This window comes from Balaenoptera acutorostrata, chromosome 3 (genome assembly GCF_949987535.1).
Source record: "Balaenoptera acutorostrata chromosome 3, mBalAcu1.1, whole genome shotgun sequence".
Classification (NCBI taxonomy): Eukaryota; Metazoa; Chordata; class Mammalia; order Artiodactyla; family Balaenopteridae; genus Balaenoptera; species Balaenoptera acutorostrata.
The window spans coordinates 151799505-151816858 of NC_080066.1; the positions used below are offsets into that span (position 1 = coordinate 151799505).

Below are 17354 nucleotides of genomic sequence, written 5' to 3' on the forward strand. Positions count from 1 at the left end.
TTTGCAGAATGTCTCTCCCAATTTGAATTTGATTGATTGCTCATAGTTAGATTCAGAGTAAGCATTCTTTGTAAGAGTGGTTCATGGGTGATGCATTGTTTTCAGGTGCAGCATAGCAAGAGACATACCACGTCTCTTGGTCCCATTTTTGGTGGTATTAAGTTTAGTTACTTGGTTAAGGTGGTCAGATCTCTCCATTGTAACGGTACCTTTAGTCCCTTTTTCACTAATAAGTAACCTCTGGGTTAGTATTTTGGGACTATGTGAGTCCTTTTCTTTAGCCGCCTTTAAAACAATGATTTTAGCATATAATTGTGATTGATTGACTCTTTTTGCAGTTTTTATTCTGAGCATACATAAGTTTTTTTGACTTGGTCATTGATTTTCCTTTTTCTCTTAGTTTTAAAAATTTATCCTGGTGCTACATGCACATTTTTTTTAAAGCACTTTTTTTTGGCTGCGTTGGGTCTTTGTTGCTGCTCGCGGGCTTTCTCTACTTGCTGCGATTAGGGGCTACTCTTCATCACGGTGCACGGGCTTCTCATTGCGGTGGCTTCTCTTGTTGTGGAGCATGGGCTCTAGGCACGCAGGCTCAGTAGTTGTGGCTCGCAGGCTTAGTTGCTTTGCAGCATGTGGGATCTTCCCAGAACAGGGATGGAACCCGTGTCACCTGCAGTGGCAGGCGGATTCTTAACCACTGCGCCACTGTACCCATTAACAATGCTTCCCATTTTCTCATCCCCTGAGCCTCTGGCAGCCACAATTGTACGTTCTGTCTATGGATTTGCCTATTCTGGACATTTTACGTAAATGGAATTTTAGAATATGTGGCTTTTTGTGTGTTGTCTTCTTTCACTTACATAATGTTTTCAAGGTTCATCTGTAGTGTAGCTTGTTAGCAGTACTTTGTTCCTTTTTATGGCCAGAATATTCCATTTAATGGATGTACCACATTTTGTTTATCCGTCCATCAGTTGATGGATAATTGGATTGTTTCCACTTCGTTGTTATGAATAATAATGCTGTGAATATTTGTGTACAAGTTTTTGTGTGGACATATGTGTATGTTTTCAGTTTGAAACATCCCTTTTTAAAACTGTTGTTGATTTATATATGCAGCAGAATGTTTTTTAAGCTATCTTTGGATTCCTGAATTTCTCTCTTCTATTTCTCTTTCACTTTTAAGGCTTTACTTAGATGTCTGGTGATCCTTGATTGTCCATATTTAAGAGTTAGGGATTAAAAGGCTTTTTGTGTGTGTAAGCTGAACTTGTAAAATGTTGGGCATCTTTGTAGGGTAATCTAAATGGCAGCCAGAGGTTTTAAATGTTAATCCGTGGGGTCTTTTCTTTGAGGCTGGTTGGTTTCTCTAGAAAATTTCCGATTTTATGCCTACTGAGTTTATGATTGACTGCCTGTATGAGGTTGCAGATGCAGGACTGAGTTCAAGCACTTCTTATACCTTTACTTTCTTCCCTTCTTACTCACTCTGTATCTCATACAGATCTTTCAGATCTGGTGCTCCACATCCCAAGTTTGTTCTGTTCACTTTCTTCAGACTGTAACTCTTCAGGCTATCTTCTCTGGGGATGGGGATAGGGTAGTTGCTTGAAACCTCTGAGGCTTTGATTATTCCATATTTGTATTGTCATTCAAGAACCTATTTTTATTCAGCTTCACACTTAAGCCCCATTCTCCCCTGTACCTTTCCCCCGCAGTCTGGATCCACTGGGTTTTGTAGAATCAGTTAGCTTAATTCTTCTTATCGGTATCTGCTTCTGTAGACACTTGGTGTCATAGCTTTCTTTGCTCTACTGAATGAGTTATTACCCATCCATTTGTCTTTTGTCTTTGCAAAATTTTTTTGAATTCTGCTGCTGTTCCCTCATGCTATGTTTGACCTTACGGGCAATTTTCTTTTTCTTTCTTTTTTGCGGGGGTACTGCATTGGGTCTTTGTTGCTACGTGCTGGCTTTCTCTAGTTGTGGAGAGTGGGGGCTTATTGCAGTGGCATCTCTTGTTGCGGAGCACGGGCTCTAGGCTCTCAGCCTGCAGTAGTTGCAGCACACGGGCTCAGTAGTTGGGACACACGGGCCCTAGAGCTCACGGGCTTCAGTAGTTGTGGCTCGCGGGCTCTAGAGCATAGGCTCAGTAGTTGTGGCGCATGAGCTTAGTTGCTCTGCAGCATGTGGGATCTTCCCGGACCAGGAATCAAACCCATGTCCCCTACATTGGCAGGTGGATTCTTTTTTTTTTTTTTTTAATTTATTTATTTTTATTTTTGGCTGTGTTGGGTCTTCATAGCTGCACGCAGGCTTTCTCTAGTTGTGGCGAGCAGGGGCTACTCTTCATTGTGGTGCGCTGACTTCTCATTGCGTTGGCTTCTCTTGTTGCGGAGCACGGGCTCTAGGCGGGCGGGCTTCAGTAGTTGTGGCTCGCGGGCTCTAGAGCGCAGGTTCGGTAGTTGTGGCGCATGGGCTTAGTTGCTCCGCGGATCTTCCTGGACCAGGGCTCAAACCCGTGTCCCCTGCATTGGCAGGCAGATTCTTAACCACTGTGCTGCTAGGGAAGTCCTGGGAAATTTTCTTTTATGCATACATATACATATATATATATATATATATATTTTTTTTTTTTTTTTTTTTTTTTTTTTTTTTTGACCACGCTGTACAGTATGTGGGATCTTAGTTCTCCAACCAGGGATCAAACCCTCACCCCCTGCAGTGGAAGCACAGAGTCTTAACCATTGGACTGCCAGGGAAGTCCCAATTCTTTGACTGTCACTTTAGTAATTTCTCTGAAGGGAAATATCTTTCCCTTCAGAGAAAAATCCACTTATTTCTCAGCTTTGACAGGCAATCTTCAGTTATTTTTTTCCACAAAACTTTTTTTAAACCTTTGTTTTTACTTTAATAATTAGAAATAATATTTAAGAACAGGAAGTAAACAAAGTGTGTAATATCCCACCCTTCAGACAACCTGCCCCATTAACATTTTGGAATATTTCTGATCATTTTATGGAAATTTTTTTTCTTTACATAGTTAAAAATCTTATTGTATGTCTGCAATTTCATGGTTCAAGGTATTTTTGCATCCCATGTCAAGCATTTCCCTGTGTCATTAAAAATCTTTTATAATATATACATATGTTTTAAAACATAGTCTTTATTAACTCAATATTTACTTAAATTTATTATAGTTTAACTATTATAATATTTGGGCATTTTGGTTTTATGTATATATTTGTAGGATAAATATAACTGTAAAGTGTCTAATTTATTGAAAGGTAGGCAGTTTCCTACAAATAAGAATCAGTAAGAATTTATATTTTCCTTTAAAATGATTTGTTGTATGTTTCTTTCATATAGTAGGTTTGTGGGAATTGCAACATTTAGTTGCTGACAAGTTTTTTGTTTTTTTTTTTAACTTCCATTTTTTCGTAGCGGGAATATAATTGTGCCCTTTATTTGCATGATAAATTAGCTTAGGTGGTAAAGATCTTTCCTTTCTTTTACAGAAATGTGGCTTGGTTTTGAGCTGGAAGAGAGTACAAGGTGCATCTGGAAAACTTCAAGGTAGGTAAATTTTTCCTTATTTATTGAGATCATCTTAATCTGTGTGCATAAGTACATTTGCATTTACTCTCATTGTCCTTAACCGTAGGAGTGTTCTAGGAGTGTTCTACGGGCACTCTGTCTTCACTCTTTAATAGGATTAAAGGGAATTGGGAAGATGTTGGCTGAGAGTTGAGATTAGAAAGTAGAAAAGGATAACCTGAAGGAGGTAGGAGAGGGAAAAAAATTACTCAGACTAACTGGTTTCTTATAAGATTACTTTAAGAAGTCCTTTTTGTTTCAGAGCAGGAGTGTATGATCAAGATGGAACAATTAGGACTTAGGAAGAAAGTAGGAGAAGAGATGATGTGATAACCTCTTAGTCTTGAAAGCAAACTGTTCTTTTCATACTAGTTGGTAGAGACACCTGTTTGATACACAACCTTTGAACACTTTCATTATGGAAAAAATCATATGTATATAAAATTAACAGAATAGTATGATGAGCTCTCATGTACTCGTCACCTAGCTTTTTAACATTTATCAACTTGTGCCATTTGTGCTTAACCTGTACCCTACCCATTTCCTTCTTATATTATTTTTAAGCAATCTTGAGCACCAGATTATTTTGTCTGTAAATATTTAGTATGTCTCTAAAAGATAAGGTCTTTTAAAAAAACATATCTAAAATACAATTATAAGACCAAAAAAAACACCTCTTAATTATTAAGTCAGTATTCAGATATCCAACATTCAGTCAATATCCAGTCAATGATCAGATGTCCAGCTGTCTTAAATGTCAGTTTCTTAAATAGTTTTTTTGATTCAGGATTCATATAAAGTCCATGCATTGCAATTGATTGACATATTTTTGAATCTCTTTTAATGTTTTTAGTTCTTCTGTCTCTCTTATTTCCCTTGAAATTATTTGTTGGTGAAACTGGGTCATTTGCCCAGTAGTGTTTTTTCAGTCTGGATTTGCTTATTGCAGCTCCAGTAGAATTATGTGCCATGCATCTCTATCCTCTGCATTGTATTGCGAACTGGTTGGTAGTTGTAGCTTGAGACTTGATCAGATTTGAGTTTGTGTGCGTTATTTTTGTTGATTGGTTTTATTATTATTATTATTTTTAATTATTTATTTATTTATTTATGGTTGGGTCTTCGTTTCTGTGCGAGGGCTTTCTCTAGTTGCGGCGAGCGGGGGCCACTCTTCATCGCGGTGCGCGGGCCTCTCACTATCGCGGCCTCTCTTGTTGCGGAGCACAGGCTCCAGACGCGCAGGCTCAGCAAATGTGGCTCTCGGGCCCAGCTGCTCCGCGGCACGTGGGATCTTCCCAGACCAGGGCTCGAACCCGTGTCCCCTGCATTGGCAGGCAGATTCTCAACCACTGCGCCACCAGGGAAGCCCTGTTGATTGGTTTTATATGTAAGAATTCTCTAAAGGTAGTGCTCTTTCATTAGGAGTCATATTGGGTTTTTTGTTTGTTGGTTTTTTTTAATGTTAGCAGCTGTTGATTGTTGGTGCCTATGTTGATTCCCTCACTGGAGGGTTGCAAAATGTAACAGTCTGTTTGGAAGAATTCTGTCTTTCCTTCATTGAAGAAAAATCTTCATTTGTTAGTAGAATACATCTATAAGGATAAATTTCTTTCTCCATATACTATTTGGTTACTTAGAGGTATAATTTCTATAAGAAAAACAGGATAAATGCTTTGGTTCTTTCATTTTTCAAAAGAATGATCTCATGTTCTCAGCATCCTCTACCAGTGATTTTTTTTTTAAGTATTTTGAAGTTTTAGATTGAAGCATATTCAATTGTTATTATATTTAATGTGGATTAGTTGTCATTATCACTAGTGAAGCTTAAGTTTTCTCAAGTTGCCTCTGGAAATTAGATCTTTGGTGATTTTTGACACAAGCCTAAATGCCTTTGATAGCTTCCTTGTTATCTGGGATGACAAGATATTCAGAGCTCAGCTAGTAGTTTTTCTGCCCCAGACTTGGTATCAGCCATTTCTCAAGAAGCTCTAATTCCTTTCAGTGGGAAATTGTTTTCAAAATGGCCATCTGGAAATGAGGTGTACTCATGGTACGAGTGGTGTGGTCTTTGCTTTGCCAGTGCACATTAATTCAAATTCAAGCCTAAAAGTTTTTTATTTAATCTTTTCTGTCATATGTCTATATTTCCTTTCTTCCACGTTTAGAATCCTGAGCTTCAACACTGGGGATGATAGACTATTAAATAATTATTATTTATTATTATTATCATCTCACATTTCAGATGTTGATGACCAATACTGTCATCAACAATATGATTATTGAACTTTTCTTTTTTATAGACAGGTCTTTTTGTCCTTAGGATATATCAAACTTAAATCTATGGTCAAATTTTCTGTTTTAAAATCACTCAGAATATGTGGTTGTATCATTAACCGTACACATATTTGGATTCACTCGTTTAATTTTATTTTCAATGTTTACTCTTAAATTTAATTTTGTTTTAATATCTGTTTAAAGTCATGGTAATAGTGGTGAGACTAGTTATTAAAATGAAACAGATACAGAAAAATGAGACTGGTAACTAGAATAAAAGATCAGTACTTTTGTAGTTTAACATCTCTGAATTGAAAAGTGCTGTATTTAGGTTCAGGAAGCCTGTTTTCACTTATCTGTAGCTGTTAGGAAGTCAGGATGGAATGAATTGATGAAATAATTAAAAGAATTAATCATGAAATTTGTTGATTCTGCTAAATATTTTATCAGCACTTCTAATAAGTAGCAATTTGCCTGATGAGAATTTTTCTTCTTTTCCCCTGTTTTTGTTTTCTCTTATTTCTTTTGGTTGTTTGAGGGTACTAAAAGTGAAATCCATATCAAAGGTAATTGAAGGAAAGGGAAGAGTGACAAAATAAACAATCCCTGTATTATAATGTTTGGTCTGTAATGATTTCAATTTTTCATAAATATTTTTCATCTTTCATAATTGTATTGATGTTTCACTAATTCTTTACATCCATTGCTAGCCTTCGGATTCTGTGAGTATAAGGAGCCTGAATCAACCCTCCGTGCACTCAGGTTATTGCATGACCTGCAGATTGGAGAGAAGAAGCTACTTGTTAAAGTTGATGCAAAGACAAAGGCACAACTGGATGAATGGAAAGCAAAGAAGAAAGCTTCTAATGGGGTATGTTTTCTATAGCATTGTCTTCTCTAGGCCAGCTGTGCTCTTTCAGTGTAAATACTTCTCATTATGAAAAATCTAATACGGGGCTTCACAAGATCATCAAGAGGGTGTTTTTATAGTTTATAGTTATTTTAAGTCTTTTATCTACCCATAGTGGGTGGATGACTGTTGGTTTGCTTGTTCCAGGTTGGGATGAAGGTAGTAAGGGAGGCTGGACAAGGTTAACTTGCCAGAGAAAACACTGGTACAGACTATTCCAAACAGAGCTAATTCATTAAGGCAGCTTTTAAGTAAGTACAAAATATATTTCAACCTACAAAATTTTTATTAGTTGCCCTCTTGTTTAGAAGTACACAGGTTCTAAAATGAATGAAAATAAGTCTTATTACTTTCATCAGGTGGTGGCTCTATTAAGTGAAGCTAAAGTAAAGGAAATTTTTGTATGTTGTATTGTAATGTATACATTATTATTCCCTCTCAACAAAGCAAAAAATAGCTAAAACCTGAGTGTATATTTCCTTGTTTTCCCTTCCTAGTTCCTTTTGACACATCAAGCTGAACAGATCCAAAATAGATTCATTATTACCTTCCTGTCTCTACAAAAACAGAACAGCCTTTTTGCTCTCTTCAGGCTTTTCATTATCATTCAAAGTAGAAATAGGTTTCTTGGTTCCACCACTCCCTCCTTTACAAAAACATTGTAAAAAAAATTCATAAAAATAGAGCAACCTATAAAGAAGACATTAAGTATCACCCATAATTCTATCATCATTAGTAAGCACTGTAGACATTTTTGTTGCATATTCTTCCAGGCGTTTTTCTCTGTATGGATGAATATAGTTTTAATTGGAATATGTGAGTTTATTTTTCTTTTATAAATGGAGGATTGAATTCTGAAGTATTATTTTGTAAACAGCTTTTTTTTCACTTAATCTTGTCTTTCTCTGGATTTTTAATAGTATTTTAACTGATTTATCTACATTTAGTTTTCTTCTCATCTGCCTGTTATAGTACTGCCCTATATTTCTAAAACATAAGTATAATTATGTCAGCCCCCTCCCCTGCTCATGCATCCTAATGGTTTTGAATTTCTCACAGTGTAAAGCCTATATTCTTAGCATGGCATCCAAGGCTTGCTCCAGTCTACCTTTCTAGCTTTCTCCATCAATTCCCTGCATGTGTCAGTCATGTATCCCTACAAACTCCTTTGTGCTTTGATGTCCTTGTTGCTCATCCAAGCTCCCTGTTGAAATTCTATCCATATAGTTAAAATGTTGCTTGATTCATATAGCTGTCATCAGTCCTAGATTCCTCTCAGGCAGAATTAAATCCTCTCTTCTCATATAAAACAGGATTTTACTGTTGTTACGTCAGTCTGCTTTGTCGTATGTATTGTTTGTATTGCTCTCTCACAGCTCCTTGTACCCTGTTTCATTCCTGTATCCCGCATTCTCTGATTATAAGATAGACAGGACAATAAATTCACAGACTGTGTTTTTTCATCTTGTACCTCCACAGAACCTGGCTTAAGGTCTTGCTTATAACAAGAATGGGGTGAACATTTATTATAACAGTTGCAGTTATGTTGCTCACCTGATAATCTTACTGTCTTTCCCTAGCTTTAAAAGGAAGTAACACAATTTACACTCCAGAGAAATTGTATTTTATCTCATATCAGCACTATTGCCTGTCATACCAGTAAAACCTTAAAAAAGCCAACTGTCTGCAGCAAGACTTCTTAGATTTTCCTTGCTGTGATAACTGAATTCTTTTTTAAAATAAAGCATGCATTCAGTGTCTTCAGAGTTTTTTATATAATTCCCTGGATTCATTGTTTTACTGTGCTTGAAATTTAGCTTGTGAGGTGGTTTAAATGGTGGCATTTGCAGATGGTGTACTCTGAATATGAAGTAAATCACTTCACTGTATAGTTACGTAATAAATAAGGAAATGTATAATCGTGTGACTTTGATTTATTTTGTAATCACCATTAGTAAGAGGAATCACAATTGAAATCTGTTTATATTTTTCTTCAAGAATGGAATTGAAGCCACCTCCAATAAAAACAGAACGGTTATTTCAGATAAAATGAAATTTAAAAAATTAACAGACATGACTTCTGGGTGCGTTTGGCATGGTGCCCAGAGGTACTTGAAGTCATAAGACAAACATGGTATATTTTCTTGGAGTGTCGATTTTACTCAGCAATACTGGTAAAATGAAAATGTTGAGCAATTCTGTCAGTTAAAATTTTTTTTCAAACAGCTTAAGCAAATATGAGTATATTGTGGAGTAGATTGCAGGTTTGTCATGATTTTTCAGGGTAAAATGTGAAAGTATACTTGTTCTTTCTCTTTTATTGTCAATTTATTGGAGAAATTTAGAAAATAGTGACTTTTAAAGTAGGTGACATGAGAATGAGACATTGAGAAACTTGTATGCTACCTATCCAGACATTTTCCTGATTCCCAGACAGAAGAAAAAATACTAGTTGTATAGTTCTCCGATTCAAAAAGAACCACGAGTTTGGCTAGAAAGAGATTTTTCCTGACCCAGAATTTTAAGAGGAACTATATGCCTTGAGTAGTAGCTTGATTAAAAGCTTTTATTTGGATTTTGCAGAATTTGTAGAAGCATTTATGACCTTTAGTAAAAGTATTTCATTTGGGGTAGCCACGCTGATCTAGTCCATGTCCTATTGCTTTCTGGTTGTTCAGCAGTAGCGGTATAGGAGTAGAGATATTTGCTTGATCGTCACAGATAGTGCTTGTTAATCACACATTCAAGAATGAATTCTGCCAAGCGGTGGAAGTACAGATAATCTTTGGAAAGAGCTGCTTGCTTTACATTTTAATTGAGGACAGATCAGATACTGCAGGTAGGAACATTTTCACATCTTTGCCTGGAAATTAGTCTGGTTGAATGTACATTTTCTCAAAAGAAAGAACTCTGCATTTGCTTAGTTCCCAAAGAAGTTCTTGTTTTGAACTCTAGAGGTCAGTGCCAAAGAGTGAGTCTAGTAGAGCTGCTTTCTAACTCTCCAGCTAGCAGCTTTACTATGGAAGCTTTTAATTCCTCTGAAAAGAGCCAAATAGGTGGGCCATGTAAACATCTCAGATATTCAGTTGATTTCTTTGATCCTCTTGTACTTCCAAACCCTTCACTTTTTGCTGCTCAGTATTACTGAATGTGCTTTCTGTTTCTGAAGTGGAAGACAAAACTGGAAATCAGGAAACTGTCTGTGGTTCAGGACCCAGAGGTAGAGTTTAAGTTGAAACTAAAAATAACTTTTCCTTCCATGATATATGTTGCTACTTTTGTTTTTCTTACATTAACAATTGGTTAAGAGATTTGGGCTCATAAGCTTTCCTTCTAAAAATGTACATTTTCTCTATAGATCAAGGGGCAGTAGTCATTTGTAAGGTGGTGTGAACTAGTTCATTCCAAATGCTTTACTTTTAATTTAGGTAAGACCAGCTATACTAATATTTAAGTTTTGGTTTAGGATGATGGTGGTAGCGAATTTAGGGGCTATGAGTATTTTTAGTTGAGTAAGCCTTTGGATTTATAACCCCACCTCAGTCCTTATGCTTAAAAAAAGCATGGAGATATAGACGGTTCATGGAAAGAAATTTAGAATGTAGGGAAAATGCTAAACACAGACTGGATGTTCCCTCATGAGGTATATTTTCATAATAAAGAATTTAGGTCTCAACAGCTGAGTATTTGGGTTGAAATAGCCATATGTATCTCAGGACCTACGGTTTCAGTGACAAGTTACTGGTGGTTTAATTCTTTCATTTAAAACCTTTGGAGAAGCAGAATCTCACTGAAGGGATTTTAGTGAAAGCTGCATAATGACCTTATTGTGATATGTTATTGATTTAGAATAAGAAAGGAACAACACATCACCACAATTTTAGTTTACAATATTCTTGGTAAATAATGTAAACAATTTAATTACAGTCCTTGGTTAAAGCATCTTGTCTTTATCCCAGATGCCAAGTAGAAAGTTGGTTACAAGAAGATTAGATGAAGAGGCAGGTTTGAGAAAGTAAAGAGTGGTTAGTTTTATAATATCACATTTAATGACTTACATGAAGGTTGTCTATATCATATCCTTCTCTTACCCTGTATTGTTAAATGCTTAAGGGCAAGTTATTTCTTTTTTTAATTTTGAATTTTTTACCATCTAACATAGTATCTTGCATAGGGTAGGCTCTTAAAAGTTTGTTGAGCAAATTAATTTAAGAAATAAATGCTTGTTGAGTAAGTATCCATTGGAGATAGCTTTTCAGAATGCCAGTTGTTATGAAATCACGGCTAGATTATATGAAGGAGGTACAAGGTATGAAACTCACCTTGAATAGAGTTGCATGCATTGTGACCAAGAGCCAGCATTTGTCCAGAAGAGCAGGATTCTTGTTTGTATCTGAAACTTTGCACAATATATGTTTACCCAAGTATGTATGTAGTTCTAAGTTACAAAAATTTTTGTACACATACATCTTTATGTTTATCTTGTTGCTTCTTTGTCTTACTTTCCCACCTTTCCAGGTTTTAAGAAGAGTTGAGGGTAATGAAATTATCTAGAGGTCATGCTCTAAATTTTGTCATTTGAACTGGATTAATTCCTTAACTAGGAGCCTTAAAATAAAACAGACAGAAACAAGAAGGATAGTAGGACATTGGAAACCAATAAAAAAAATTTTTTTTTTTTTTCCCCACATCAACACAAGTAACAGTCGACTTCTTTTAAAAAATAATAAAGTCCTGGGAATTCCCTGGTGGTCCAGTGGTTAAGACTGTGCTTTCACTGCTGAGGGCCTGGGTTCAATCCCTGGTCAGGAAACTAAGATCCCACAAGCCACGTGGCTTGGCCAAAAATACAATAATAATAATAATGATAATAAAGTCCTACAAAGAGTTACTTATTTTTATAATGTTACAATTGCAAGTCATGGGGAGAAAGATGTGCAGTATTTAGAGTCAGTTCCTTTTTAGTGTATAATATATGAGCTTTATAAGTGGTATTCCCACATTGTAAAAAGCAGAGGGGAAAAAAGAAGCCATCATTTCAGCCCCTGACCTTCCTGATGCTTGCATTTTGTTGTGTATAGCCATCAAGTGTTTTTTATTTGTTTAACCTACATATGTTTTTGTTTATTTTACTTTTTAAATTTTTTTGAACACTTTATTATATTTGTTTATTTTTGTTTTGTTTTGGCTGTGCCGCACGGCATATGGGATCTTAGTTCCCCGATCAGGGATCAAACCCGCGCTCCCTACAGTGGAAGTGCAGAGTCTTAACCACTGGACCGCCAGGGAAGTTGCTGTTTTTGTTTATCTTAAATGGTGGCTACCATAGTGTACATAAAATAGTATTTTGCTTTTTTCATGTAATAAAGTTTTCAACTTTGAATGAGTTATTCAGTAAACATCATTAGTTTGTGCAGGTATTGAGCAAGACAATCTGAAAAATTGTGAAAGCTTTGCAGATGTGTAGTACGCTAGCCCTGTGATTTCGGTCTTTCTGTAGCTGGTTTAGGGGTCAGAATGTTAACTATCAAGGGTAGAAAGGAAAAGAAAATCGTAAAGTACAGTGTATCTAAGGAAAAAACAATAAAACAAATGAAGTTTAGTTTTGTGAAGTTAGGAATAAATCCAAATCTGTGTTTAATAGGACTGCAGAGATGTTTGGGAGAAAACATGTTTGTTTTGTGTACTAACTTGTTTTAGAATGATTTTGATTTTCTTGTTTGATTTCCCCCTTCCCTCTCCTGAATCTGCCTTGTTTTTTTTTAAGAATGCCAGGCCAGAAACTGTCACTAATGATGATGAAGAAGCCTTAGATGAAGAAACAAAGAGAAGAGATCAGATGATCAAAGGGGCCATTGAAGTTTTAATACGGGAATACTCCAGCGAGCTCAATGCCCCCTCGCAAGAATCTGACTCTCACCCCAGGAAGAAGAAGAAGGAAAAGAAGGAGGACGTATGTGTTACTGATTTCTGACAACAGAGTCATTCCTACAGTTTACATTTTGTACTGTCACTCTTGTGCTTTCATTATTTCCAACTTCTGAGGGGAAAGTAGAGTGACTAGCGTTTATAACAATATAGTGTTAAGGCTAATTTGACTATGTGTTACCAACTAACTTCCTAATTTTTTTTTACCACAACGTTCCTGTTTCGCATGTTTGAAATGCAGTGACATGGAAGCTTGTGCATATTTGTGGATTCATTAAATAAGTAAGAGGGGGGAAAAAAAAAAAACCCCAGACTTGAGTGATGAATAGGAACTGATATTAAGGGGCAAAGTAAGATTTTTTTTTTCCCTTTTGTCACAAAGGGGTTGGCCTTGTTTTGCCTTACTCCCTTATTATTTTTCTTCTGTCTCTGCTCCAAGCGGGATACCAGGTCTCATTCAGTGAGGATTTTGACCCATTTTCAAGTTTTTAGCCACCTTTCCTTATAAGTCACGTCTCATTTCCTTCCATAGACAGTAATGCTATTGGCCTTATAACTGGAGTACTATGAAAGAGCAGCATGAGATGAAACACTCCTCCCCAGTGTATTATATCATCACCTACTTTCGTCATCCTAAGCTAATTGAACAGTAGGGAGTCCAGATTGAAAGAAAATGTTTGGTTTTCTTATTATATTCATTTAATTTGGGTATACTTAGAGAAATTATAGGGAGTGTTCTTTAAAAATATTGGAAGTGTATTGTATGAATGGGTTGTATATGCCCTGGGAAAGTAGTACTATGAAACATATATTGTGATTTAATATCAAGGGGTAGTTATAGTTCATAATATTTTGGATTTTATTGCCTTATTAGTCCATCTTCAGTTTTCTTCGTGGCCAGATACATTTTTATTACTTGGCTTGTTCTTCCTCATGGGGCCATAAGAACCTGTCTAGTGAACTGCCAATCATTGGGAATGGTAATTGTTAAGAGTCAGTCAGGTATAGGGTAATTGAGACCTGTAGGGTTTGTTCTTCCTCTTCCCCCTTTAATGGCAAAGGAGAAAATAACTTGACATATTTGTTTGATACGGGTTGGGAGGAGAGAATCAAAGAAATTCTGCTCTATGGCAGGAATTATGGGTAAATTTTGTTGTTACGATTGTTTCCTCTGTCTTGGAAGGGATCAAGGAAAAAGCACTGCTAGTGCGAAACCCTCCTTATTCCACTGATTGGGGGTGTTGGAGGGAGAGGAAGTGGTGGGTCATGAGAGGTGTTATAGAGTGAGTGAAATCTTTTTTATTATCAAGTAATTTGAAATCAAGAAAATGTTACAGAAATCTTGCATTGCTTACAGTGTAAACATATAGAAAATTGTTTTTCAGAGTAATATGAACTCTTGTTTGTTTTAATCTTTGTGGATTTTTCCGCAGATTTTTCGCAGGTTTCCAGTGGCCCCACTGATCCCTTATCCACTCATCACTAAGGTTAGTTTACATTATAGGCTTCGGCAATAACTTATGTTTACTGCTAATTGCCAGATTTGTGATTCTTGTCTATCTAACTCTTTAACTTAGATTGTTGGATTTGTTACTACATAAGTTTTTTATTTACTCCTGTCTTTTGTAAAACCTGTACAGAATATCTAACTTTTAATTTCCGTCTATCTGTTTATATCAATGTAGATTGATGGTTATGCATTCCCACCTGTCCCCCTTATCTTTTAGGAGGATATAAATGCTATAGAAATGGAAGAAGACAAAAGAGACCTGATATCCCGAGAGATCAGCAAATTCAGAGACACACACAAGGTAGTATTCTTGTTTTTTCACTTGATACCAATCTAGACTTTTTACAGAATCCAAAGCAAACAGACAAAAAAAGAAAAATCAACCTTACAGTAGAATATAATTTTAAATGCTTTTTATATAGGTTTAATTGGTATTTAGATAGAAACAAAGAAACAGAAGACAATTACCATATTAGAGTAGTCCTTGGCATATTGTACGTAGCTTTTTCAGTTACTGACTACTCTGCAGTCATCTCACTTTAATATGAATAAAAGCTAGTTTTATTTTTAGATTTCAACATAAACATCAAGGTCAGATTTAAACTAGATTCAAGGGGGCAGCAGAATAACATACACTGTAGTGTATTTCTGGGGGCAGTTATTTAACTTAATCTTAGGAAAACCTTTTCTTTAGAGCTGAGATTAAAATTTAAGATTATATTTGTATAGATTTGAGAGGGGGAGATTTTAAAAAGTAGGTCAGTGGTTACCAGACTTACCAAATTTTAGATGCATGGAAGAACTGTAAATTCCCATAAAGCTAATCTATTCATTGACCCCCACCATTATGATAGAGATCATATGGTGACTAATGCAAGATGAAACTCTCAGCTTGGAAAGTAACAAGGAATAGGATGTAAGTATGAGCTTCTGTTTTTTATTATATTTATGGATGCCCCCTCAGAAAAATATGCAAAGGGGTAACTGGCTTGGAAATGGGTATTTGTTCATAGTAAATCCCACTCACGAGTTTTGCCTATTGAAAGCTTCTCTCAATGACAGTGCATCTGTGAATGTTCCCTGGTGTTGAAGGTGATGCTTATGGACGGTGAAATGCAAACACTGCGTGAAATGTATTTTGATGTTACAGATAATAAGATGTTACTGGTTCTTTCCTAAGATTGAGTGACCTTTAACTCAGTGAGATGTTAAGTGTTCATTTTTTCTTTTATTTAATCTTACTTGTTCTTATAGCTTTCGAAATCCCACGTTGACAATTAATGCCATCGACTCAGTGCTGTTGAACACATTATTATCATAATGCCGAGCCCTAGCTCACATACACAGGGCCTTTTTAGGAATTAAGTATGTCTAAAAGCACGACTGTAGTTCTCCCAGATTAATTTTGAGAGTTAGAAAGTTAGTCCATGGGAAGTCATTATAGAGTAATGCTTTTGGTTAGGTTCAGTACTCAAAATTTTCTGAGCAAGCTTGAAAATGGTATACAGTGTGTGTGTGGTTTACCCCCTTTTTGTTATTTGTTAAATCGTGTCATGTCATTGGTAAAGTATAAGGAAATCATGTTTTAAAAAATTAATTCAAAAGGTAATTGCTTCAGAGTTTGAGAAGCTGTCAGGCCTTTGACTGCCTTACACGTATTTCACTGTGGGGAGAATGTTTTGAATTTCCAAAATGTGTTTTAAAAATAAAAATCAAAGTGAAAAAGAAAAGCAGTTTTTTTTATTGGGTGGTATGGTTAAAGGGGATATTTGAAACTTCGGTAACAAAAATTGAGCTCAGTGAACCTTTGCATGTTTTGGTATGAGTTTATTAAATAACCACAGACTGTCAGGGTATCAGCGTGGCAGGGGGCGTCCATTTACAGCACGGACGAGTCTGAAGAGAGAATAAGGTAAGATTTATGATTTTTTTTTTCTGTCCTTTCCTCTTCATTATTTCACTACTTTCTTATGTCTTTTTAGACCACCTCATTTCCTCTTTCTCCAGTCTTTGTCTTAAAAAATATGTATGTGTGTGTGTGTGTATCTATTTACTGCATATATAATCTGATATAATCTTTTAGAATTGCATTTAGTATGGACAAGATTCACTCACTTTTTCATTTACTTAGAACTAAACTTTTGAAATGAGTTCTGAAACAAATCATTATTTACATAAGTGGAACTATACATTTAAGAAATAAGTAGTGTAGTGAATAGGCAAGCATAAAACAGTTGAGGGACTCTACAAAAGAAATTATTGGAACAGCTAAAATAATCTGTAAGTATTATCTCAGAAATAAACAAATTTCTTTATAAGTGTATGACACTGAGGTAAGTTTTATGTAGTCTAGCCTCATTTTACAGTACACATTTTTTATTCCATTATAGTACTGTTTCAAAAATTAGAATTTACCCCTTTAAATAGTTTTCAGTTTCTATCCTCTTTTTGCCATTTCTTTTCTCTTCCCTTTGTAATTTCAATGTATTCAGTATTGGCTTTGCCTACGTTCCATTTTGATATAAGACTGGCACCACAGCTGAATATATTGATTTCTCATGCATTAGCTTTTCTTTCGTAATCTTCTATCAGTTCTCTGATCCATGAGCAAGAGAAAGAGTATAACAGGTAAGATTGCTTTTTAAAGTTGTTTTAAATGCTTTACATGACTGAGAAAAGAAAAAAATGCACATTTTATTGTTGTCATTTAAATTTCGGTGACACTAAACATGGAACCAAAGGAAAAATGTTTTGTTTTTGTTTTGTTTTTCCTGTTTGGGGCATTTTTTTTTCTGAGTTTGTGCAGAAACCGTGTGGTACGCTGGTAATCTTGTCAGGGTACAAACTTGGTCTGAATGTTATTTGGTTTATTTGTGAACCATGTACTTGCTCTTCCTCCCAGAAGCATAGCTTGTAGGCAAGGTTAATCCAGTGTTGGCGATCCATGTCCTAGCACAGCATCTGTAAGTTAATACGCAATCATTCCTTCCAAGGATGGATTTATCACTGTTAATGTATTTTCATTGTCTTATAGGCATAATGGGCATAAATATGTTGCTTTTAACATTAAGCCAAAAATTAATCTAATTAAATAAAAATATTATGATTATGTACATTTTTGCTTGAAGCGAGTGAT

General features: G+C 35.7%; 1 protein-coding gene across 3 annotated transcripts in view; it reads left to right on the top strand.

The window, feature by feature from the left end:
- Positions 1-17354, top strand: part of RBM25 (RNA binding motif protein 25) — a 53703-nt gene that overhangs the window by 16702 nt on the left and 19647 nt on the right. For all 3 annotated transcript variants that reach the window (XM_057542169.1, XM_028167039.2, XM_057542168.1), the window contains 5 exons: positions 3518-3575; positions 6581-6741; positions 12548-12733; positions 14142-14195; positions 14436-14519. In XM_057542169.1, coding sequence (XP_057398152.1) covers positions 3518-3575; positions 6581-6741; positions 12548-12733; positions 14142-14195; positions 14436-14519 — 543 coding nt within the window. The remainder of the gene's footprint in view (positions 1-3517; positions 3576-6580; positions 6742-12547; positions 12734-14141; positions 14196-14435; positions 14520-17354) is intronic.